Source organism: Saitoella complicata (assembly GCF_001661265.1).
Source record: "Saitoella complicata NRRL Y-17804 unplaced genomic scaffold SAICOscaffold_21, whole genome shotgun sequence".
In the NCBI taxonomy this organism is placed as follows: Eukaryota; Fungi; Ascomycota; class Saitoellomycetes; order Saitoellales; family Saitoellaceae; genus Saitoella; species Saitoella complicata.
In genome coordinates, this window is record NW_017567012.1 from 220,974 (window position 1) to 243,929 (window position 22,956).

The 22,956-nt window shown below is 52.7% G+C and overlaps 6 protein-coding genes across 6 annotated transcripts; 4 read left to right on the top strand and 2 right to left on the bottom strand.

Annotated features, from left to right (window-relative positions):
* Positions 1–357: 357 nt before the first annotated feature.
* On the top strand, positions 358–831 carry SAICODRAFT_46826 (Duf55 domain of thymocyte nuclear protein 1; the record flags this gene model as incomplete). Its single annotated transcript, XM_019168870.1, has 1 exon — positions 358–831. A coding segment is annotated over one exon (474 nt), but the record flags the coding sequence as incomplete, so codon positions are not given.
* A 4,245-nt stretch (positions 832–5,076) lies between these two features.
* Positions 5,077–8,771, bottom strand: SAICODRAFT_20931 (DNA mismatch repair protein Msh6). Its single transcript, XM_019166353.1, has 2 exons — positions 8,256–8,771; positions 5,077–8,207 (listed from the first exon to the last, which is right to left on the bottom strand). Exons 1-2 carry the CDS (start codon positions 8,719–8,721, stop codon positions 5,164–5,166), a joined length of 3,510 nt encoding a protein of 1,169 aa, XP_019022334.1. The 5' UTR covers positions 8,722–8,771; the 3' UTR covers positions 5,077–5,163.
* Positions 8,772–9,987: 1,216 nt separating this feature from the next.
* On the top strand, positions 9,988–11,658 carry SAICODRAFT_42218 (uncharacterized protein; the record flags this gene model as incomplete). Its single annotated transcript, XM_019168692.1, has 1 exon — positions 9,988–11,658. A coding segment is annotated over one exon (1,671 nt), but the record flags the coding sequence as incomplete, so codon positions are not given.
* A 388-nt stretch (positions 11,659–12,046) lies between these two features.
* Positions 12,047–13,606, bottom strand: SAICODRAFT_60436 (pyruvate kinase; the record flags this gene model as incomplete). Its single annotated transcript, XM_019169764.1, has 1 exon — positions 12,047–13,606. The coding sequence occupies one exon, from the start codon at positions 13,604–13,606 to the stop codon at positions 12,047–12,049; it is 1,560 nt and encodes a 519-aa protein (XP_019022336.1).
* A 694-nt stretch (positions 13,607–14,300) lies between these two features.
* SAICODRAFT_60212 (Translin) lies at positions 14,301–15,026 on the top strand (the record flags this gene model as incomplete). The annotated part of the gene is made up of 1 exon (XM_019169741.1): positions 14,301–15,026. A coding segment is annotated over one exon (726 nt), but the record flags the coding sequence as incomplete, so codon positions are not given.
* A 2,206-nt stretch (positions 15,027–17,232) lies between these two features.
* SAICODRAFT_158967 (FH2-domain-containing protein) lies at positions 17,233–22,956 on the top strand. Its single transcript, XM_019165585.1, has 3 exons — positions 17,233–17,541; positions 17,599–22,583; positions 22,638–22,956. Exons 1-3 carry the CDS (start codon positions 17,334–17,336, stop codon positions 22,866–22,868), a joined length of 5,424 nt encoding a protein of 1,807 aa, XP_019022338.1. The 5' UTR covers positions 17,233–17,333; the 3' UTR covers positions 22,869–22,956.

Below are 22,956 nucleotides of genomic sequence, written 5' to 3' on the forward strand. Positions count from 1 at the left end.
CGAGATTGGCAACCTAAACACCAAACAAGAGAAAGAAAGTTCGCACAATATCAAATTGAAATGGTTTCGAAACGGACGCAAGCACATTATGGATACGACGAGGGACAGAAGCCTGCTCCAAGACGGAGTGAAAGAACCAGAAAGCCAGCGGTGAAAGTGGATCAAGACGGTGATTCGATCGCGAGCTCGCCGTTATCGAGCGTACCGAGTAGTCCGGAGCCTGAGAAGAAAACCCCAGCGAAGAGAGCAAGAGCGAACAAAGACGAAAACGCCACCGAGTCGAAACCGGCAGCAAAGAAAGCCAAGACAGCTACAGCAACCGTGATCGACGACCGCCAACCCGGTGAGATCCGCTACTGGCTCATGAAAGCCGAACCAGAACCCCGCATCGAAAAAGGTCAGGACGTAAAATTCTCCATCGATGACCTCGAACGCCTCCGTACCTCAACCTGGGAAGGAGTCCGAAACCACGAAGCGAAGAAGAACATGCAGCGCATGCGCCTCGGCGACCTTGCCTTTTTATACCACTCAAACTGCAAAGAACCAGGAATCGCGGGTGTGATGAAGATCTGTACGGAAGGGTATCCGGATTTCACGGCGTGGGATAAGAGTCATCCGTATTTTGATGCGAAGACAAAGGAAGAGAGTCCGGTTTGGCATATGGTTGATGTGGAGTTTGAGAGGAGGATGGAGCGGTTCGTGTCGCTGAAGGAGTTGAGAGAGTATGGGGATAAGGAGTTGAAGGGTTTGGCGTTATTAAGGAGGAGTCAGTTGAGTGTGAGCCCAGTGAGTAGGGAAGAATGGGAGTTTATCATGGAGTTAGAAAAGAAGGTGGTGGATGCTGAGGATTCTTGATGGATGTTGATGACACGGATGATGATCTACTTTTACATATACCCTATATCTACGGTGGCATATCTTATGAGGAATCATATGGTGATATTAAACGAAGAGAAAACAGGTATAACCTAGCTATGGCAATAATGATGCTTAACGCCTATCCACAAACAAACTGTATCCAACAAGCAAAACCCAAAAGTACGCATACCATCCCACCTCTCAGGAGGCAAAAGCGACAGTAATGTTCAGAACCTCTCACAACTCCCGTAAGTTAACGCTTACTCCATTTCACTCGCCAACAGCTCAAAAACGTCGTCCTCCTGCTCCTCTTCATTAAATGCCACATCCTCATCCTGCAATCGCTGGAGCACGGGCTCAAGATTCTTAGCCGCAATCGCATCAACACCCTCCCTCACCTCTCCACTGACATCCAAAACACTCTCATAAGCCCCCTTGACAATATTCTCCATTGCTCCAAGTTTCTGCCTCAATCCCTCGCACTCGCCGACAATCTCCCTTCGTCCCTCAACCAACCTCTCATTCACGTGCCTCAATCTTTCCTGTTCTTTAAAAGCTTGATTGAGCTGAAGGTTGAGGTTGGCGGATTCGGCTTCGGCGGCGTCCGCGGCGTGAACCAGCACGCGCATTTCCTCGAAGAGCTGCTGGATTTGAGCGTCTTTCTCGTCGATGGTATGGTCGAGGACGGCAATACGCTCATTGCGTTCTCCATCTATTTCCTGCATCTCGGAAAGCTGGTCCTGAAGCTGCTTCTGCTTTGTCTCCGCTTCCTGAACATGGTGCTGGAGTGCAGTCATGACTTCTTGAGCTTCGTTGTACTCCCTAGTCACAGCCTCAATTTCAAACCGCAACTCCTCCACATGAGCGGTAGCCTCGACCAAGCGATCTTCCAGAACCGATTTCTCCGTCCTCAGGCTCTGCAGCTCCTCTTTACTCGTCAACTCCAGGACCTGGAACTTCTCGACCCACTCTAAATTCAAGCTCTCAAGATCCTGTTGGGACATCTCCATTGCCTCCTGAGCCGACTCTTCCGTTTGACGGAGTGTAGTATGCAGAGCGTCGCGTTCATAGGTGAGCTTACGTACAAGCTGTTGGGAGTGAAGAAGATCAGCCTCCACTTGTGCACGGGAAGCGAGCAGTTCCTCTTCCGCTGCTTGGTTGACTTCGACAAGCTCATCTTTCAACTTCAACAGACGTTCCAGTTGCGCTTCACGATCAGCCAACGTCTCCGTAATTTCGTTCTCACGGCCCTTGAGGTGAGCGATGACCGCTTCTAATCCAGCCACCTTAGTGTTATGCTCGCGTTGATCAGCGTCACGCTGGAGCCCGGTCGCCGAGATCTCGGCCTGAATAATCTTGATTTCCTTGTCCTGGGCCTCGATCCTCTCTTGATGCGCAGCACGCTCGTTAATAGCGCTTTGTTCTAGCTCCATGTTCCGGTGCATCAGTTCCATCTTCCCGGTCTCCAACCTTTCTAAGCGGATTCGGAGGTTACTGAGCTTTTCCTCGTAGGCTGCGGAGTCCTTGACCGCTTGGCTTTGAAGTTCGACGATCTCGTCTCTCAACATTTGCGCTTCGGCATCGTGAGCATCAACAGCGTCCTCGTGCAGGGTCCGGAGTTCGGCCAAAGACTGGTCCTTATTGGCAAGCTCCCTCTTCAGGTCACTCAGATCTTCGGCGGCTTCAAGAAGCTTCTGTTGGTATCGCTCCTTCTCATCAGAGAACTCGGCCTTGAGCCGCTCACTCTGTTCCTCCTTCTGAGACAGCGAGTGGTTCAATGTGACCATATCAGATACCAACAAAGCCATCTTCTCTTGCATCTCGGATTTGAGCGAGTGGGTCGTGATCTCATACTCCTCCTGCATCCTGAGCAACTCCTGCTCGTGCAAAACATTCATCTCCGAAACCTCCGCCTCCAACCCCGTCTTCTCCAGCTCAGCAGATTGCGCACGGTCCTCCAACTTCGCAACCTGAGCCCGCAAAGTAGAGATAGTCTCCCGAGCCTCCAACTGCTCTGCCTGGATCCCGGTCAACTTAGTCGTGAGCGCCTTGTAATTGGCATCATACAACTTCGTCGCCTCAGCCAACATCGCCCTGGCCTCTTCCGCCTTCTTCGTAGCTGCCTCGATCTTGGACTGTGCCTCGACTCTCTCCAGCTCCATGCTCTTGACCTTCTCCAACATCCCCGCCAACGCACTTTCCAACGCCCCAATCTGCCCCTCAACACCCTCGACTCCCTTCACCTGCACTCCCATCGCCGAGATTCCGCCTTGCATAACCTTCACAATCCTATTCCTCAACCCCTGCAACGCATCCTTCTCTCCCTCCAACCTCCTAACCATAGCTCTAGCAGCAACTGCGTCTGTCTTGATCGCCCCAACCAACTCCACCACATTCTCCCCCGGGCTCGCATCGACGACTTCTCCAATCTCTTGGATGAGGACTTTGTAGGAGTCGATGATTTTCTGGTGTGTGGAGCGGGCTTCAGTGAGGAAGAAGACTTCGTCTTGGAGGTCTTTGGCTCTTGCGTCCATCTGCATGACCTTGAATTTAAAGGTATCATTTTCGGCTTCCAAGTCCTTGATGTTCTCCTTCAACGGTGCGGTAGCCTCGTCGACAATCTCTTGGATGCTGCCTTCAGTCTGCATAGCCATGTCGACGACCTCCTCACGCACAGTCTGCATCGCCGTACTCACCATCTCGGCTACATCCGTCTGAGCTTCAGCAGTTGTCATCTCCATGTCTGCCTGTACTTCAATCTCCTCCATCATCGTCTCAGCTTGGATGCCAGCCTCGACGACCTCGACAGCCTCGACCTGGGTAGACGCATCGTCAAATCCCACGGTAGCCTGTACACTCGCCTCGAGAACATCGGTAGGCTCAGGCTCAACCAGGATCCCCTGATCAACCACCGCGTGTTTGGGAAGGTTAACATGTACCTCATCTCCCGGCCCCGGATACTTCCCTTCCAGAACCGAATCCGTGCTCACTCCATCCATCTCCGACTCCGAATCCTGCTCTGCGTCCAAATCCTCCTGAACATCCTGCGCATGATCGTCATCACTCTCAAACCTATCCTGCACAGCTCCGAACCCAATATCCTCACTGCTCAGATCACTGTTGAACACAACTCCATCGGTCTGAGCCTCTTGGTGCAGGCCGAGACTTAGACCAGCTTTCCTGACTGCGGGTGTCGGAACAGGCGATGGCAATGCTGGTTCATGGCCCATGTTGTGGAGAGCACGCTGCTGTTGTTGCGCCTGTTGCATCTCCGCAATTCTTGCCTCCAATTCCCGAATCCTCGCATCTTTCTCCGCCTCTCCCTCATCAAAATGCACATGCTCTTCCCCATCCCTATCCAACTGCCCCATCACCTTAGAGTCTGCGAGTTGAACGAGTGCCTCGTGCATGTCTGCCAGCTCCTTCTTCGTGTACCTCATCAATTGCTTCGAGCTCGAGCCTGGTGTAGCAGTACGGGCACGTCCGGTGGGCACAGGTGTAGAGAACGTCGACGCCCGGCGAGTGCGTTTCGTTCGCCTGGGTGTATCAACCTCAATACCAAAATCATTCGGTGCCGCGCTCGCCCTTCTCTTGCGAGGAGTAGGTCTGGCGGAGGGTGAACGTGTCGCACAAGCCGAAGGCGGCGAAGAATGTATCTTCGCAGCCACAGCATGATAAACCTCCTCCGCATCCGTATCCGGACCACCCCTCCTCTTCTCATTGGCGATGATACGTTTGAGTTCGGGGGTTGGGGTGTAGTAGTGTGAATCGCGAACCAAGAGATTCTGGTCGGCCAAGTCATGACAAACGTTCGTCACTCGGTGAGCCCAGTTGTCCCTTAACGGACTCCCATGCGACAAACTCTCCCTCTTCACCGCAGCCTGGATCGACGCGATATGGACGGTCTCCTTGTGTTTTGCTTTTCGTGCTTCATCGATTGCGTGCAGAGTTCGTTCTTTGTAGGTCGGAGGACGAGGGGGGGAGGTAGTGGTTATCTCAACCACGGGACGTTCGTTGGGATTAGGGGGAACGGGGTTGGATGTTGCCGCCACGTCCGCTGTGCTCGCACGGCGTTTCGATGGCATTGCTATATCTCTACTCGTCGGGTTTACTGATACTGATCTCCTTTAATGGACTTGGTATAGGGGAGGGGTACTTGGTGTTCTGCAATCTACGACTTGGCTTGGTCCAACTTGTGGGGCACACGCACGAGACGTCACCCAACAGCAATTGCAACCGTGAGCACTCAATTCACCCAACCTATGCCATAATAAATCTACCCATCAAAGACGCCGTAGGAATATCTTATAACTCAACAATGCACGACGCAAGAACGGCCTTCAGCTCCCTTAGCGTGCTGTCATTCACATCCTCCTTCCTCAACTTACACAACCACGCAAACTCCGACTGCATTGCTAGCGAAACAGCTTTTTCCTCACTCTTCCCAGCATCAATCGCCTTTGCTCTCGCTTCCTCCTCAAACCTTTCCGCAGCCTCCTCCGCACGGTCGACAATCTCACTCGGGACCCCAGCTCCGGACGCGCAGTGAAATCCGTAGGACTTGGGACAAATGCCGTCGACGAGTTTGTATAGGAAAACAACGGAGCGTGCTTCGTCATCCACGATTGCAGACATGTTCTTGAACGTGACTTCAGGATGGTTCTCGAAATCCGCAGCGAGTTTCTGGTAATGCGTAGCGAAGAATCCCATACATCCAACATGCGTCGCCAAATGCTCAAGCACAGCATATGCAATCGCCATTCCATCATAGGAACTCGTTCCCCGTCCCAATTCATCAAGAATGACCAATGACCTTGGCGTCGCCTCCGACAAAATTTTCTTCGTCTCGGCCAACTCGACCATGAACGTACTCTGCGCAGCAAAGATATTGTCGTTCGCACCCAACCGACTCATAATCCGATCAACCGGCGTCAATCGTGCCTTCGCCGCGGGGACATAACACCCAATCTGCGCGAGAATGACTCCGATACACGTCTGCCTCAACAACGTCGATTTACCAGACATATTCGGTCCAGTAATCATGATCAAATTCGCCTCATCCCCACCCAACTTGGTGTCGTTCGCAATAAACGAACTCGCGATCCCAGTGACCACACACGGATGTCTCAACTCGTCAAACTCCACCACACCCCTTTCCTCAACCTCCACCTCCACAAATTCGGGTCGACAACTAGGTTCACCGAGCGCGAGCGAACTCCTCGCCAAACTGCACAAACAATCCAACTGTGCAATCCCCTTGATACACCCCAACCACTCTGCATAATGCTCATCGAAACGTGCATACAGCCTTCCTGTCATTCCTTCCACAATCACCTTATGCCTCTCCTCCGCCTCAAGCAGGTGCTTCACACTCTCCTTCACAGCCGGAGGCCACCATCTCTTCACGGCCTTTGTCGAAGATAAGAGGGCCCAACTTGAGGGTACTTTGATGCTCACAGGCACCTCGACTTGGAAGATCTCCTTTCCGAGGTCTTTGTAGCAGATCTTCGATGATCCCAGCTCTTTCTTGATCTTCTCCAAGTGCTTGTCTAACTCGCTCCTGAGCCCCAAGATCGTACGCTGGGATTCATCGAAATCCTCTTCAACCCCAGGCTCAGGAATGAGCAACCCCTCTTCCTTCGCCTTGACATGATCAAACGCAGTCTCCCACGTCCTCAGCATCGGCTGAATATCCGGCATAGCCTCAACCAGCTCACCGATGACACTCCCTCGAATACCCTCCACCCCCTTCAACTCCGCAACAACATCCGCAACGACCTGGAACGATTCAAGCACCTTCACGAAATCCTGAACCTTACATTTCCCAGCATGAATACGTGAAATCAATCTCTCCAAATCGGGGAGTCCGCGTAATTTGTCTGTGAGGCCGTCACGGAGGTCCATATCCCCATTCAGTAAATCAACGGCATCGAGCCGTGCATTAATGCTTTCTGCCGCAAATAGCGGATGACAAACCCACTGCCGAAGAAGACGCTTGCCGAATGGTGTAACACATCGATCCAGGAATTTGAACAACGTACCATTAGCGCCTCCATCAAACGTATTCGCGAAGATCTCCAGATTAGCCAGTGTCTGCCCGTCCAAGACCAGCGAAGTCGCTTTTCGGACCGGATCATAGATATGGAAGTTGCCCAGACTGACCACCTCTTTATCCAGCTTCAACTGCTTCAAATACCACAACAAGGCACCAAACGCACTCATCGTAACCACATCATCCTTAATCTGTCTCAACGGCTCCGGCCAAGCGTTGACAGCACCAGCATCCGTTCCATCCCCAGAGGGAAAGTAATCACCGAGCATAATCTCCTGCTGCGTCGTCTCCGCATCCCAGAATTCGCGTTCGGATTTGATGTAGTTCCAGATACACGCACTCGACACGGTATTTTTCAACACCCTCATTGTCCGTGGCGTGATATAGCTCTTCTCCAACAATAACTCCCGTGGGCGGACTTGTGCAATGAGTGTCTCGAGCTTCGTACGATCCAGATCATCCTCGAACGCAGCAATCTGGAATTCGGCGTTCGCGGTATCGACAAAAACGACACCAAACGTCGGAAGCTGATTATCGAGATCACAGTGTTCCTTGATCGCCATACAATACGTCGAAGCCTCCGTCGTCAACATCATCGGATCGACCAACGTACCGGCCGTCAGGACCATCGTCAGTTCTCGCCTAATGATCTTGTCCTCCTTCTTCCCGCTATCCTTATCTCTGATTTCCTTGCCTAGTGCTGTCTCCATTTGATCCACCTTCGCAACTTTGTACCCCTTTGCAATGAACTGCGCAGCCCAGTACTCGAACGACTTTTCCGGAACGCCGACCATCCGCATATTAACCCTATCCGTGAGCTTAAGGTCGAATTCTTGGTGTCCAATCGTGGCGTCATTTTCATACAACTCGTAAAACTTGCCCTTCTTGAAGAAGACGACGGTATCCATAAGCTTACTCTTGATCTCCCAAAATTGAGTTTCGAAAGGAGAAAATCTGGACCAGGCGGATTTAGGGACAAAGAGCGTACGAGGATCATACTCCGGATCGGTGGGACGGCGACCCTCCGTATCCCTCGGGTCGGAGAGCCAGGAGTATCGTTCCTCGTTTTTCTCCTTGAAGGACTTTTGACGGTCGAGTTTGGCGGAGGCAGGAGTTGCGAAGGTTCGTTTTGAGGCAGTCGAAGCTGGCGTGGAGGCTTTGGGTGTGCGTGCGGATGGTGTCGAGTTTCCTGGTATTGAATTGAACCTTGATAGAGATGACACTTTACTCGCGGGCGTCGCTGCCACCTTTGCCTTGGGTTTCTGCGGAGTAGCGTCTTCTATAAACTCGTCCATATCTGTATCTGAATTAGCATCTGCCGGTTTTAATGCACGTTAAGACATGCCGTCGTCGAAATCCTCTGGTACATCCACATCTTCCATGTTAAAGTCACCATCCTCATCGTCATCATCCACAACGGTCTTCCTCCTCTTCGCCGCCGGCTTCTTCTTCGCCCCGATCACTTCGTCATCATCCTCGTCGTCCGATTCAGCATAGTTAACATTTCTCCTTCCGCCACGCGTAGGCGAACTCGGAGGGGGAAGACTGGATGAAGGCGGCTCCCTCTCTGCAGGAGTAGTAGTCGGCACGTCCATACTTGTCGCAACTGGCGTGATAGGAACAGGCAATATCTTTCCAGCTGCTTTCGCAGGCGTCGGTGTCGGCGTCTCCTTCGGCTCGATCACGCCATTACTCCTCTGAGGTGTCGCCGGTGGCTTGTTGAAGAATCCGAGAAGGGTCGATTGCTTTCCTGTAGATTTCTTGGCCGAGTCACTCTGTGAACTCGAACTCTTTGTTAGCTTTGCTGGCATGTTTGCCGGATATATGCCTGTAAGAAGTATGGGTGAGGGTGGTGGTTTGGTGGTGAGCTTCAGGGAGACGCGCCGCGCCGCGAAAGTCAATTCACGCGTGAACACGCACAAGAAGTTGGACGCGTAGAAAGGACGGGGATCGAGAGAAAGCCAGGATTGGAAGAGGAACTCGTTCAGCGACAGGATGACACGTACAAGGTCGTAAAGTTGTCACGATTTCGTTCTTACGTCCGCAATGAAACAGTGAAGCTACGATCAGAACGGCGTCGGTATAGAGGTATTCCATGCGGAAAGGGCAGATACCAAGAAGACGAGGATCGCTGAAGAACAAGACCCTGGTAATGTAGGTTTTACGAATGTCGGATTACTACCGGGGCAACTTTCTTCTCGTTGAGCGCGGGATCACAGAGCATGCATCGCACGAGGAGAGTCATGGCGAAGAGAGACGTACGCAAGATAAGACAAACGAGACTCGCATTGCACTTCTCAGCTAACCTACAAATCCACAACTCGTCCTGAGGACCGCATCGCCAGAATGCATTCCACAAGACTATCAAAGGGTCAGAGATTGAGCAAGACGTGCCATTTTCGTAACAAGGTTGTGCGCCGGCACGCCGTCTTCAGATAGCCTTCCACTTTCCCCGAGGGGCAGGATGGCATGTCGTGTTAACCGCTTTCAATCTTCATCATAGCATGAAAAATCATGTGGAAGGATTGAGGTTCAGTCGGTACGTCCATCCCGCAGCAAAGTTATAGGCGCGAGTCACGTGAGCAACTTCACCGTGGGAACTCGACCTGTCGTCAGTTTAACTATGGAAGAGGGATGGCTTCTACTGCTTCTGAAGGAGGTTCTTCTTTCTTATCAATAAAAAACCAGCATCTTGATTTTGTCTGGAAAGGTTGATACACCACGTGATATGGCTACGTTACCACCGAGTTGGGAAATAATGCAGATCCGGAGATCCCGCCAGACATTGAACCGAATTGATCATGAAGCGAGCGGCCGCCCATAACGTGCCGTCTACTGTGTCAAGAAACACTTTTCGTCTACGTTGCCCGGCTATTCGGCCGACAGCAGTGCAAGACGCTCGCCGACGGACTGCTGTACGGTACTATTCACCCACCAGTTTTCCCAAAGATCGGTCCAAACAGATCGATGCAGTACCTCTCGCAAACGGCGATGCACCTGGAGTTGAGCATCCATGGCTTACAGATGATTTTTCGGCAGCGACGCACACCATCAAGTCATTGTTACCCGATCATTACGGCAAAAGAGTAACTCTTCATGGCTGGTTCGTCTCAGGACGAGTTGTGTCGTCGAAGGTAGCATTCTTTACCTTGCAAGACACCGACGGCTCCCGGATCCAGCTGCTGTATCGTAGCAAGACTGCACCTGAGGAGCTCACTATCAAGGGACTCAAAACCATCAGAGATGAGACGCCGGTTGCGGTTACCGGCGTCTTGCAACCGAAGCAAATGTCAAAGCAGGAGATTGGGCGGGGAGAGCAGTCACACGAGGTCGTCCTTGAGAAGGTTGAAATTCTGAATACCCCTACGCACATCCCTGTGAAGGAATTCAATGACGACTTTGCACTTTCTCACCGTTACCTCTACTGGAGGGTACCCGAAAACCTCAAGGCTCTCCGCCTCAGATCTCGCGTAGCAAGTCTCTGCCGTGGGGTTCTTGAGAAAAACAACTTTCTGGAAGTTGAGACGCCTCTGCTGTTTAAGTCCACACCTGAGGGCGCTCGAGAATTCCTTGTACCGACAAGGAGCAATGGCCTGGCCTACTCCCTCCCTCAGTCACCGCAACAATACAAGCAGATCTTGATGGCATCTGGTGTCGGTCGCTACTATCAGATTGCGCGATGCTTCCGTGATGAGGACCTCCGCGCAGATCGACAACCCGAGTTCACGCAGCTGGATTTGGAGATGAGTTACGTCAAGCAGGAGGATGTAATCAGGGTCATTGAATATATTCTGAGAACACTGTGGAAAGAGGTTTTGGATGTTGATATCGGCAAGGTGCCGAGATTGACCTATGGTGAAGCGATGGGGAAGTTTGGATCAGATAAACCTGATTTGCGATACGAACTTGAGGTCAAGAACGTGACGGAGTTCATGCCCTCTGAGTTGCTTGATTCTGAGGCGCCTGTCGTCGAAGCAGTATTGATCAAGGATGGGGTGAAGTTACCTGAAGTTGCACGGGGAGGACTCCTACAACATGAACAGTTTCCTGCCCTCGACTCTACGAGCAGAAGAAGTATAACCGAATTTCTTGGAGCCTGTGAAGAGGACTTGGTTATCCTTACACGCCGAGCATCGCGACTGACCGGTGGCTCCACAGCAGCCGGTAGAGCCCGCACAGCCGCCATTGAGGCGATGACCACCGCCGGACTCTGGGAACCATCGAAGAAGTTCTCCTTCTGCTGGGTCGTGGACTTCCCGCTATTCACGCCCTCCACAGACAACGCTGCCGAACCTGGGCAGGGAGGTACCTTGGGACTGAGCTCGACGCATCACCCATTTACCGCACCGGTGGTCATGGATAGGACGAAACTGGCAGAGATGGTCAAGCAGGATCCATTAAGCATCAAAGGACAACACTACGATATTGTATGCAACGGTGTCGAGCTCGGTGGTGGATCGATCCGTATCCATGATGCTGTCCTTCAACGTACAATGCTGACGGACTACCTCGGCATTCCCAGTGAGAGGCTCGTGCAGTTCTCGCACCTGATCGCTGCGCTTTCGGCTGGATGTCCCCCACATGGAGGTATTGCGCTCGGTTTCGATAGGTTGGTCGCTATGTTGCACGGTACAACGAGTATCCGCGATGTCATTGCTTTCCCGAAGAATAGTGCGGGACGTGATATGTTGGTGGGAAGTCCCAGTCCGCTGGATAATGATAGATTGAAGGACTACCACCTGACGTTAGGTGCAAAAATCGGAAGGTGAAGGCAAGGCTTAGTCGGATAAGGAGGCATGATTGTTCCGAATAGCGATCGCGCTTGCGTCGGAGTGCTGGCACTCGAAGCAGAGTGACGCTGTCCGGCTTACAGTGGGAGAACCGACGTAGCTTTGTATTGGAGGAGGTGAAGGACAGAAGCAGATTCTCATAGATCTAGACACAGGTTCAACTCCCCTTTCTTCAAAAGTGCGGCAAAGCACAAACAATGATATGGTTAAACACTTGCATTCTTGACACAACCCTCTATAATAGTTTTTCCTAAAGCCACTCTCGGCTCGATACAGTCATAGTACCAGAAAGGACCAGCCTAGCCTTCACCTTTTATCAATCCTTCACCACGGTAACAACCCACATTTAAGCGTCCAAGTTCTCAGGAACCTGGAGGACGCGGATAGTGTTGGTGTTACCCAATCCGCCCTTCCAGCCCTGAATGACAACAATAGTGTCACCCTCAGTAACCAAACCCATCTCCTTAGCCTGCTGCATACCCCAGACAATTCTGCTCTCAACATCCTCCTGCCACTGGGTCAAGTCAGTAGGCTTGTGACCCTCGTACACGAATGGGTAGACACCGCGATACAGGTGGGCGAAACGGGCCATCTTGGCGTTGCGGGTGACGGTGATGATGGGAACGGAGGGGCGGTACTTGGAGCAGAGACGGGCGGTAGCACCGGAGTATGAGAGAAGGATGATGGCAGAGGCGTTCTGCTCGATCGCGGCGGAGACGGCGGAAGAACAGACGGTTTCGGTGGTCTCGGTGGGGCGGGGAGCAAGGGAGCGGAGCTCGTTGAAGAGGGGGAGATATGAGATGGCGGACTCGGCCAAAAGACAGGTGTCGCGCATCATGGAGACAGCCTCGATGGGATATGAACCCTTGGCGGTCTCTCCGGAAAGCATGACACAGTCGCAGCCGTCCAAGACAGCGTTTCCGACGTCGGAGACCTCGGCACGGGTGGGGCGGGGGTTGTAGGTCATGGACTCCAACATCTGGGTAGCGCAAATGATGGGCTTACCGGCCAAGTTGGCACGGGCGACCATCATCTTCTGGGCGATGAAGACCTGGGAAGCGGGGATCTCGATACCGAGGTCACCACGGGCGACCATGATACCGTCGGTCTCCTTGAGGATCTCGTCGTAGTTGTTGACACCCTGCTGGTTCTCGATCTTGGCGATGATCTGGATGTTCTTACCCTCCTCGCCGAGGACCTCACGGATGGCCTTGATGTCCTCACCGCGACGGATGAAGGAAGCGAAGACCATGTCGACACCCTGCTGGACACCAAATCTCAAGTCGGACTTGTCCTTCTCGGAAAGGGCGGGGAGGTCGATGTCGGTCTTGGGGAGGTTGACACCCTTGCGGGAAGAGATTTTTCCGTTGTTCAAGCACTTGACCTTCAAGTTCTTCTCGTCGACGATCTCGAGGACCTCGAAGGACAAAACACCGTCATCAACGTAGATAATACGGCCGGCCTCGATGACCTTGGTGATGTTCTTGTAGTCGAGGTACATGACGTTGTCGTCACACTTGGCAGCGTATGCCTCGTCGGTGGTGATGATCATCTCGTGACCAGCAGAGATGGGAATATCGGCATCTCCGACAGTCTGACCAGTACGGATCTCAGGACCCTTGGTGTCGAGGGCAATACCGAGAGGACGGCCCTTGAACAACTCCTCGGACTTGCGAGCGTTCTCGATGACGGAACCGTGATACTCGTGCGAACCGTGGGAGAAGTTCATGCGGAAGATGTTGACACCCGACTGACGGAGCTTGACCATCATCTCAGGGTTGTTGACCTTGGGACCGATGGTAGCAATGATAGCCGTACGACGGAAAGTCTTCTTGGGGAAGTTCTCGATGTTGAGACCGGCGGTCCATTCGAGGGTGGTCTTGGGGGATCCAGACTGGGAAAACATTGTTGATCCTGTGGTTATTTGATCTGAAAAGAAGAGGGGTGAACTGGAGGATATAAGGTTGTCCTTGGATCAAGGAGGTTGGGGTTTGCGGGAATTGATCCTCAAGCTGGGGAGCGTGTTGGTGTCGTGCGCAACTGAAAAAACCGAGCGCTGTCGGCTTAGCCGCAGATTAGCTCAAACATCCCAGTGATTGGTGCGATAAGCTTGAGCTTATAGATGGCCAATTAGAGGGAGATGTATGGAGTTGGATGCGTTGTAAAGGGCTGATTTCGTTCTGATCGTCGGGCTACAGTGGTCCTTTGAGTGCTGGATTTCGTGGTGGGTGGTCATGGAGATTGATAGGATGATGTCGCGAGATGGTCCCGGAGACTTCCGTCGGCCATACTTCCGCAGCTCAAGAATGTGACACGATCTACTTTTCTCTCGCAATTCCGCTATGATTCACCGTCTTTCTCCATGCTACCTTCACCCTACTCTCTCTCAATGTGACGTCGATCGCGGGACCCTGCACATCGCCTGCAGACAAGTCCTCCCATACAAACCTGAATAGGAAAAACTTGAATGGAAATCAACACATCAGCATGGAGACAACAGCTGGATCAAACCGAGCAGAACAGCTCATCAAGACCTTTGAAGGTACGAAGAGTGCGATACACATGTGCAATTATGATCGCTGACAGCCGTTTGTACAGCCTTCCGCGATCAACTCGACTCCCACAACGAACGCCGCGAACGCATCATCAAGATCTCCCGCGACGTAACCGCCCTCGCCAAAAAGATGATCTTCTCCCTCCATCGTCTTCCTCCGCCTTCTGGCACCTCCTCCCAGGTCATCCCCTCCGGTATTCAGAAAGACCTCGACAAACGCAACTCAGAAATCCACGAATTACTGAGGAAGGCAGCAGTGGATCTTGAAGGCCCAAACGCCTATAAATATCAGAAACAACTCTCTGGTGCACTGCAGGAATACCTCGAAGCCCTCACCTTCCAGCACTACCTCGAAACCTCAACCCTCCTCACTTACCCCGCCGCCTGCGCCCTCCTCTCCCCCCTCGGCATCACGCTCCCAGAATCAGATTTCCTCTTAGGATGGGCCGACACCACCGGCGAACTCATGCGTCGTGCCATCTCCCTCCTCCCAGCTCATCCTGACTCCGCACGGGAGATCTTGGTGGTACTTCGTGGGTTATGGGAAGGATTTGAGTGTCTCAATGTCGACACGGAGGGAGTGCGAGGGACGTGGGGCGAGATTGGGAAGAAGATGGGGGTGATGAGGGGGAGTGTGCAGAAGGTTGAGGATGCGTTGTATAGTGTTTGTGTTAGGGGGAGTGAGAGGCCGGCGGGGATGTTGGATTTGGGTGGTGGGGGCGGAGGGAACAAGAGGCAGAGGGAGGTTGATGATTATGTTGATAACTACTAAGAGAAAGATGGAAGTGGGTTGGGGCGGGGTGGGGTGGATGGGAAGAGAATACAGTATTGATACCCTGAGAACAAGGAGGTGAGAGGCACAGCATCCGGTTGATCCGGCAAATGAAGCATACGATAGCTACAGCTATATCACAAACTATATTAATACCAAGAAACAAACGCCAATAACGCATAACCGCCAAGATCCTTATCACTCCACGCGCAGGAATATCCCACATCAATCCTCTTTCTGCATGTCGTACAACCTCAAGTTCGCATCCAAGACTTTCGCCATATCGGTATCCTTCAACGCATCCTCCAACGCAACCTCTACCCTATCCCCACCGTTGCTGTTAGAGGTTGTTTGTACTTGCTCGACGGCTTTAGTGGAAAGGTCTGGGTTGTGGGAGTCAACGTCCGGGGCCATCACGATGCCTGAGTCTCGGGTCTCATAGACGTGGATGCTGGTTTCGTCTTCGATTACCGAGACCAGTTTCTCTGCTTGCCCGTCCTTCTCAGTCGCCTCTGCTTTGCTTGGGTTCGCCGCTTCCTTTTCTGGTTCGGCCAATTTCTCCACGGGGACAGTCGATGCCGCAGCTTCATCCACCGCCGTCCCCAGGCTAGACTCCCTTCCACTACCATCATTGCCATGACTGCTAACAGGACTCATGTCAACCATTTCCTCCCCCACCTCCTCGGATACAGACCCGGATACCTGCGCAGCCTTCCTCATCCCGGGCCTTCCCGTTCCCTCCTTCCTTCCCTTACTCGTGGCACCCAGAATCTTGCTTGGAGTAGTGGTCGCCGTGCCCGGTCTGCTACGCGTGGAAGTAACACTCGACAGACTATCCGCCCTACCCCTTCCTTCGCGTGCACGATTCGCGGAAGCGGTTGTGGGGCGGAGGAGGCGGTCGAGGCCACCGACATCGCTGGTGCGGGTGCTTGCGCGGGATGTTGTGCGGTTTGTGAAGGGGGAGGTGATGGGGGTGGTGCCGGGTGTGTTGGTGGATATGGGGTTTGAGGATGGGGTGCGTGGTGAGGTCGTGGTGGGAGGCGTTTTGGTGATGGAGGAGGGGGTGGAGCGTTTGAGGAAGGTATGACTCGGTTTGGGGGAGGGTGTGTCTGTCACTGCGGGTGGTACTGTATATGTCTTGGCGGTTGCCGCTGCTGTTTGGCAGTTTGAGGGAGCTTTCTTAATTCCAGGGGACTTTATAGAGGTTGGTGATTTCGTCGCAGCAGCCGGCAAAGTCGGGATGGTCTTCTTCGGCGTGGAGTGTCTCGAAGATAACGAAGACGCTTTCGCGGGCATCACAGACGACACTGATGACCTTCGTGGTTGTGGTCCCTCCGCTTTACCCAGGACCTTCGGTTGCTTTGCGTCTGACGTTGCTTGAACCTTCTCTGGCGCTGGCTCCACAAGAATAGGCGCTCCGCTAGCACCATCACCTGGCTCGATATCCTTCGCAATCTCTTCCACACTCACGGGCTTAGTCCCATCCGTATCCCGCGCCTTTCCCTTCTCCGAACTCGCGCCATTATTTCCATTCGACGCTCTTCTCTCCCCCACAGGAAAGAAGTTCGCCTTAACCTTCGCAACAGGAGGCTTCACCTTCGTGTCCTGTACGGCATTCGCCTTCGACTGGTCCTCGAAAAAGGCTTTCAGGGAGGAAAACTGTGCGTTGCTTGTCAGCTGGACTGTCCAGACGGCAAGGCAAACAACGGACCGGCTTTGCGTTTGAGTGGTCAGGAAGAGGCATGTCAAAACGTTCCACGAAGTTCGTAGTTGGAGAGGCCGTTATGACGATAGAGAGATTTCAGGGTGTCTGGAGGTTTAAAGGGGTTATGGGCTCTGTTATATTTAAGGTTTCGGGTAAAGTACCCCGATGTCGGCCCCTGATGTATGACGCTTAGATCGGGTTTTGACGTTGAAGATGAGGATATGGAGAATCGATGGATTGTCATCATGGACGTTCGTTTCACAAGACATTTCGCAATGAGGAAATCACATCGAAGGTTCTTGTTGGGTGCAGTTGTTTCCAGGGTCGAATTCGTCCGTAGCGCCGTAGACCTTGACGTCGCGTTCAGCGCCTGGGAAGACATGGAAGGGGCAGGTATCATGAACGGCAATGAGGATATTCCTTCTGTCTTCTTGCTTCCATTGTCCGCCAGGGTATGCCTGAACCAATTGGTGGTGCACGGTGACCGTCTTGAGGAGGTCCGTGCACCGTATATTGCAACGCCTCTTAGCCAGCACCTTCACTCCTTCTCACTCTATACCTACCAGTAAGCGACACTTCCACGACGATTGTTCACAATCTCCATGCCTCCGCCAGAAGTGGTCAACGTCGTCCTTGCTGACCGCGCGACGGTGCTGTCGACCTTCGTTACGCAGAAGTCGTCCGTAGGAGAACTCCTTTCGTCGCTTCTTGAGGAGAATGAGAGTGCATTGAGAGAGGCGGCGGAGGTGGACAGAATAAGTCCAAAAGATTGGGCAGTTATCAGGGTTACGGAGAGTGAGGAGGGTAGAGGTATATGCCGCCGTTGGGTGCGTGTCACCATCAGCTGGATGCTAACAGGTTATATAGTGTGGAAAGAGCAAGTACTTGCATCACTTCATGAACAAGTCGTCCTCGACCCTTTCACCATGGTATCTTCCCTTGTCCATCCTACAATCAACTCAGATTCGCAAGATTCATCGCGTGATGCGAGCACAGACGCCCTTGCGACACATCTTCATAAACCAAATTTCGCCCTAGTTCACACTCCATCACTCCTGAGCCTCCGCCTGGCCAACTTGCCTTCAATACCTCCAAATGTTGAAGTGAAGGTGTATGTTATGCCGAAGATGTCGGTTAACGAGGTGATCGATGGCGTCAAGGACCTGCTAGGTCTACGGACGAGTATCGCCGAGGAGGGCAAAAGCACGCGGAGCAAGATCACTTACGCCCTATACAGAGTCGCATCCGCTTCAAGCCGCGAGGAATCTCACTTGCTCGCGGAAGCCGCACCCATCCGCGCATTTCTCCAATGCGAGGATATCGTCGAACTCCGCGTCCCCGACTCCTTCTTCAACAAAATGGGCACCCTTACATCCTCCTTTACCAAATACTGGTACGGTATATCCTCAACTACCTCCACGGCGTCTGCCGCACCTTCACGTCAAGGTACTGCAACCTCATCCTTTTTCAACTACTTCTCATCTTCCCAATCCGAAGCGGGGGATACCATCCGCGCACGAGGGATCTCTGCTCCTCTTGCTATCGCGCCGGAGAAGAGTGGAGAGGGTACGGTTGCTAGTCGGAAGGTGGTGCACGTGATGCAGAGGGGGAATAAAGGCAAGGAGAAGGCAAGGTTGAGTCGGTTGTTTGATTTTGGTGGTGGGGTTGAGGATGGGCAAAACGTCCGTACAGAGGAAGAGGATCCAGGGAAGGTTTGGAGTCCAGAATCGGAGGATCTACCCATGCTCCCACCTGCCATCTCGCCCGTTGATGAGGCGGAGGCCGTGATATCTGAGGCTGAACGGAGAGAACTTGAGGCTGCTTTTGTGGGTTTGATGCAAGAGTTGAATTTCCGCTCTCCGGTCTTGGAGAACATGATGGCGTTGCCTCTCAGTCGGAAGAAGGTCTTGTTGGAGCAGCATCAGTTGTCACAGCAAGTGAGTCCGACGACCGTTTCTTCAGCGGGTGAGACAAGGTTTTCATTCGGTGGTGGGAGGACTATGGTAAACACTGTGCAAAGCGAGGATCTCCGCGATGGCGGGTTGTCCGCAGCTTCGAGCGCACAACCCGCCATCGCGGAGATCCTCGACAACGCCGACGCAGACTCAGCACCCCAAACGCCGGTGTCAACTATCTCCTCATCCAGGTGGGGCAATTCAGGTGGTCTGTTCGCCGGATGGTGGTCCGGAACAGCAGCTGGTCCGAGTGACGACAGCCCTGAGTGGTTCGTGGGAAGGATGGAACAGCGCAATGCTTCGGCTGCGTCATTGTCTAAGGACATGATATCTCTCAGGGTCCTGTTGTCGACTGCAAGTTTACCGTGGTTGAGAGAGTTCTTGGAGGTACATCCTGGGTTGAAAGCATTGGAGGGTGTGCTTGAACGGAGTACAGCGAAGCGGAAGAGTACTACGGCTACCCCTGAAGTGGAGGATCTCGAGGTGGTGCAGTTAGAGGTGGTGAAGTGTTTGCGTGTTATCATGAATGTTGAGAATGGGTTTAAGCAGGTGATTGAGAAACCGACGCTCATCACTGCTCTGACGGAGTGCTTTGTAACACCGAATCCGAAGTTACATGCGCTCGTTGGTGATGTTCTTGCCGCTATTTGTGTCATGTCGTACCCGGCGGGTCATGAGCTGGTGCTCGATGCTCTTTTCTATATGAGCTTCATGACCTCGGCTGTGTCGACTATCAAGACCAACGTGACTACGGTTAAGAGCATCGATCGTCGGCCGCGGTTCGAGGGGTTCATAACCTCTTTCACACCCGAAGCCATCGAGAATGAAGATTATGTTGACGTTCATGTGTGGGAATGGCGGCGTGCTGCTTGTACATTGGTGAATGCCTTGGTTACCACAATCGAAACTGTCGAGGAGCGTGTGTTGCTACGTGCTGAGCTCGACCGCCGTGGTCTTCGGAGGACTTTCGGTGCATTGCAGACTTTGGGTGCTCCTGAGGCGATTCTAACTCAGATTTCCTCTTTCTATGCGGAAGAAGCAGAGGATCAAGAGGAAATTCGGAAGGTGATCATGTTTGAGCAGATGGAGGCAGATGGTTTAAGCGGTGACCTTTTGGGTCTTCTCAGGGTTGCGAAGGAGCGTGGGATGCTACCTGAACTTGTTCGAGCTTTGGAAGGAATCGTGTCCGCTGCGGTGGGTAATGGCGAGAATCATGAGTTGAGGAGGAAATGGGATCTGCTGGAGAACTTCATAGAGTGCTCGAAAGAGCTGAAGAGTGTTGACGAGGAGCAATGGTCCGCTTTCATGGTGGAGTATCTGAAGTCGGTCCAGCACATTGTCGGAAAGCATGCGCTCATCAAAGAACGTCGCGTTGCTCATGCTGCTGAGGTACCGAGCAATGTCTTCGAGGAGTTACTTGAGCTTGAGAAGAAGGTCGAGCAAACATTGGCCGAAAAGGCAGAAGCTGAGAAGAACCTTGCTGAGAAGACTGCGGAGATCAACGTCCTCAAGTCAATCTCGCCCAAGACTGATGCACAGCCTCGTGAGAACTTCTCCGGAGTCATCCAGCGACTCGTACAGAAGGAGAAACAGGTCCTTGACCTTCAGAGCGAGATCGACAAGTTATCTTCGAAAGTCATCGATCGAGCGTCAATGGAGGAGAAGAACAAGAAGGAGCGGTCTGAGCGAAGCAAACAATGGTCGTCAATGGCGGACGAAATTGCTAAGCTGAAGAATCAGGTGGCTGAGGTTACGAATTTGGCTGAAGCTCGTGCAAAGGAAATCACATACCTGAAGCGAGCCTTGGAATCCGTGTATGCGCGTTATCAGAAGGCCCTTGATGAGAAGATTGATCACGATGATCAATCACTGAGCGACGCTTTCTCTCCGGAGCCAACGAAAGGAACCTTCGAAGCTTTGGCACAGAAGGACCAGGAGATTGCCCGTTTAACCGCTGTGCTGGATGAGCTGCGGCAAGATGTTAAGCGGAATATGATTCCCATGGAAGAGCTCAACACTCTCAGGCAGGCGTACAATAGTGCACCTGATATCGAACAACAGAAGCCTAAGACTATCAGAGGAGTTCCGCGACACCTTCGAGAAGGTACGCTGAGACGGCGGTACCCAAGTACTGTCAACTTTGCTCCTGAAGAGGATGAAGCGTACGAGTCGCTTCTTTCTCCTACTGACGAAGCAGAATCTCTGATCCCTGGAGGAACGGTATCTGGTGTGATGCAGCGCCTTGCAGAGCCTCCTCAAATCCAGATCACATCTGACGAGGAACTACATGTGCAGTATAAAGCTGTCCAGACCGACGTAGATTCGTTAGACGCAAGGCACACGGACGTTCTGCCTCCTGTCTCTGCGCTTCTGGCCGAAATTCGAGCTGCTCCACCTGCTCCACCGTTGCCTCCTTCACGGGGGTCTCTCTTCCCTGGCAGCCTTGCAGCACACCCGCCACCACCTCCTCCACTTCCATCGCTTCCTCAGAGCGCCTCAGGAAATGGGTTCAGTTCAAGCTTGCCACCACCACCTCCGCCCCCTGCTCCTCCTCCTCCTCCTCCTCCAATGGTGAACGGTGCACCTGCTGCACCGCCGCCTCCTCCACCACCGCCCATGCCGAACCTTCATCGATCAGCATCGTTACCGACGCATCTTCCTCAGATTGCTGCTGGTTTCCCTCCGCCTCCACCTCCACTGCCTCCAGTGGCAGGCAGACGTCCTCCACCACCGCCTCCTCCTCCAGCTAATATCCAGAACAATCTTCTGGGTAGACCAGCAAAGCCTCTCAAGCCCCTCTTCTGGAACAAAATTGCCCCGCAAGAGATTAGCGCGACTATATGGAAGGACATAAAGCCGGACGGCGACTTGAAAGTCGATCAAGTGAAGCAAGAGCTGGATACTTTTTTTGGCAAGGATGCGCCAGCACATGCGCAGAAGGGTTCGGAAGTGTCGACGAAATCTGCCTTCGCCAAGAAGACTCGGGTCACTCTTATCGACCTCAACAGAGCGAATACGTTGGCCATCATGCTTGCCAGGATGAGGCTGCCGTATCCGGTCATTCGGGAGTCATTGCTGCGGATCGATGATACCAAATTGAGCGTGGAAAATCTGAAGGTAATCAAGCAATATGCGCCAACGATTGAGGAAATGGAACTTGTCCGGGATTACACGGGTGACGAAACAACCTTGGGTAACGCCGAACGCTACTTCAAGCAAGTCATGACCATCCCACGCCTGAAGGAACGCGTAAGTTGCATGATTTACCGACGCCGTTTCGCGACGGAGATTGAAGAGTTACAACCGGAGCTTATGACTTTGCACGAAGCATGTCGTGAAGTCCGGAACGCAGCCAAGTTGAAGCAGGTTCTCTTCTCCGTTCTCGCTATTGGGAATTATCTCAACGCAGCTTCCTTCCGTGGGAATGCGTACGGCTTCCAGTTGGAGGCGTTACTTAAGCTGAAGGATGTGAAAGCGAACGGGCCGAGTGCAAAGGCGACGCCGACGTTGTTGCATTACCTCGCTCATCTACTTGTTAAGCAGAATCCGGACGCATTGCACGTGCTGAAGGAGATGCCCCATCTTGAAGCTGCAGCTAGGATCTCGTCGCAAACGATCTTGTCGACCGTGAAGGGCCTGGGGACTGGACTTGTTGGCATACATGAAGAGTTCAAGGCATTGAGGCGGATGTGTGCAGCGCCTGAGGGTGATGGATTCGACAAGGTTATGACCAAGTTCGTTGTTGAAGCTGATTACACCATGGAACAAGTCAACAAAGCAGCGGATGAGGTTGAGAAGGAAATGAAGGAGGTAATGGGTTATTACGGAGAAAACCCAGCGACTGTGAAAGTCGAGGAATTTTTCGGAATGGTAATCGCTTTTGCACAGGCTCTAGAGGTGAGAAGAGTAATCGGGTAAAAGCAATGCGTGGTGTGCTAACTCATCTCATAGAAAGCGAACCAAGAGAACTCCATCATGGAGGTGAAACTTCTGCGCGAGAATGGCGCGAAGGAGGGTGCGAAGAACAATCTTGGCGTTCCTTCACGAGATAATCGTCTGCGTATACCAGGCAGGAGTGGAGATTTTGATAATACACTTAGGGAACTACGGGGTGGCAGAAGGGTTAGACGAGAAGGAAGTCGGCCTATTAGTCGGGTGTTCCTTGATGGGTCGACTGCATGAGAAATGCATGGATATAACGGGGACAATGGAAAACTCGCCAGAGTTCAAGATAGTGCAGTAATGTCTTTCCGGAAACACAAACGCCATA

What these genes read in the sequence shown, in the direction of transcription:
- SAICODRAFT_20931 (XM_019166353.1), bottom strand. Translation starts at nt 8,721, where the DNA reads ATGCCAGCAAAGCTAACAAAGAGTTCGAGTTCACAGAGTGACTCGGCC. An exon ending in ACCAGAGGATTTCGACGACG is followed by an intron (nt 8,208 to 8,255) that starts GCATGTCTTAAC and finishes ATTCAGATACAG; the next exon opens with ATATGGACGAGTTTATAGAA.
- SAICODRAFT_158967 (XM_019165585.1), top strand. Translation starts at nt 17,334, where the DNA reads ATGCCTCCGCCAGAAGTGGTCAACGTCGTCCTTGCTGACCGCGCGACG. An exon ending in GGAGAGTGAGGAGGGTAGAG is followed by an intron (nt 17,542 to 17,598) that starts GTATATGCCGCC and finishes CAGGTTATATAG; the next exon opens with TGTGGAAAGAGCAAGTACTT. An exon ending in CTTTTGCACAGGCTCTAGAG is followed by an intron (nt 22,584 to 22,637) that starts GTGAGAAGAGTA and finishes CTCATCTCATAG; the next exon opens with AAAGCGAACCAAGAGAACTC.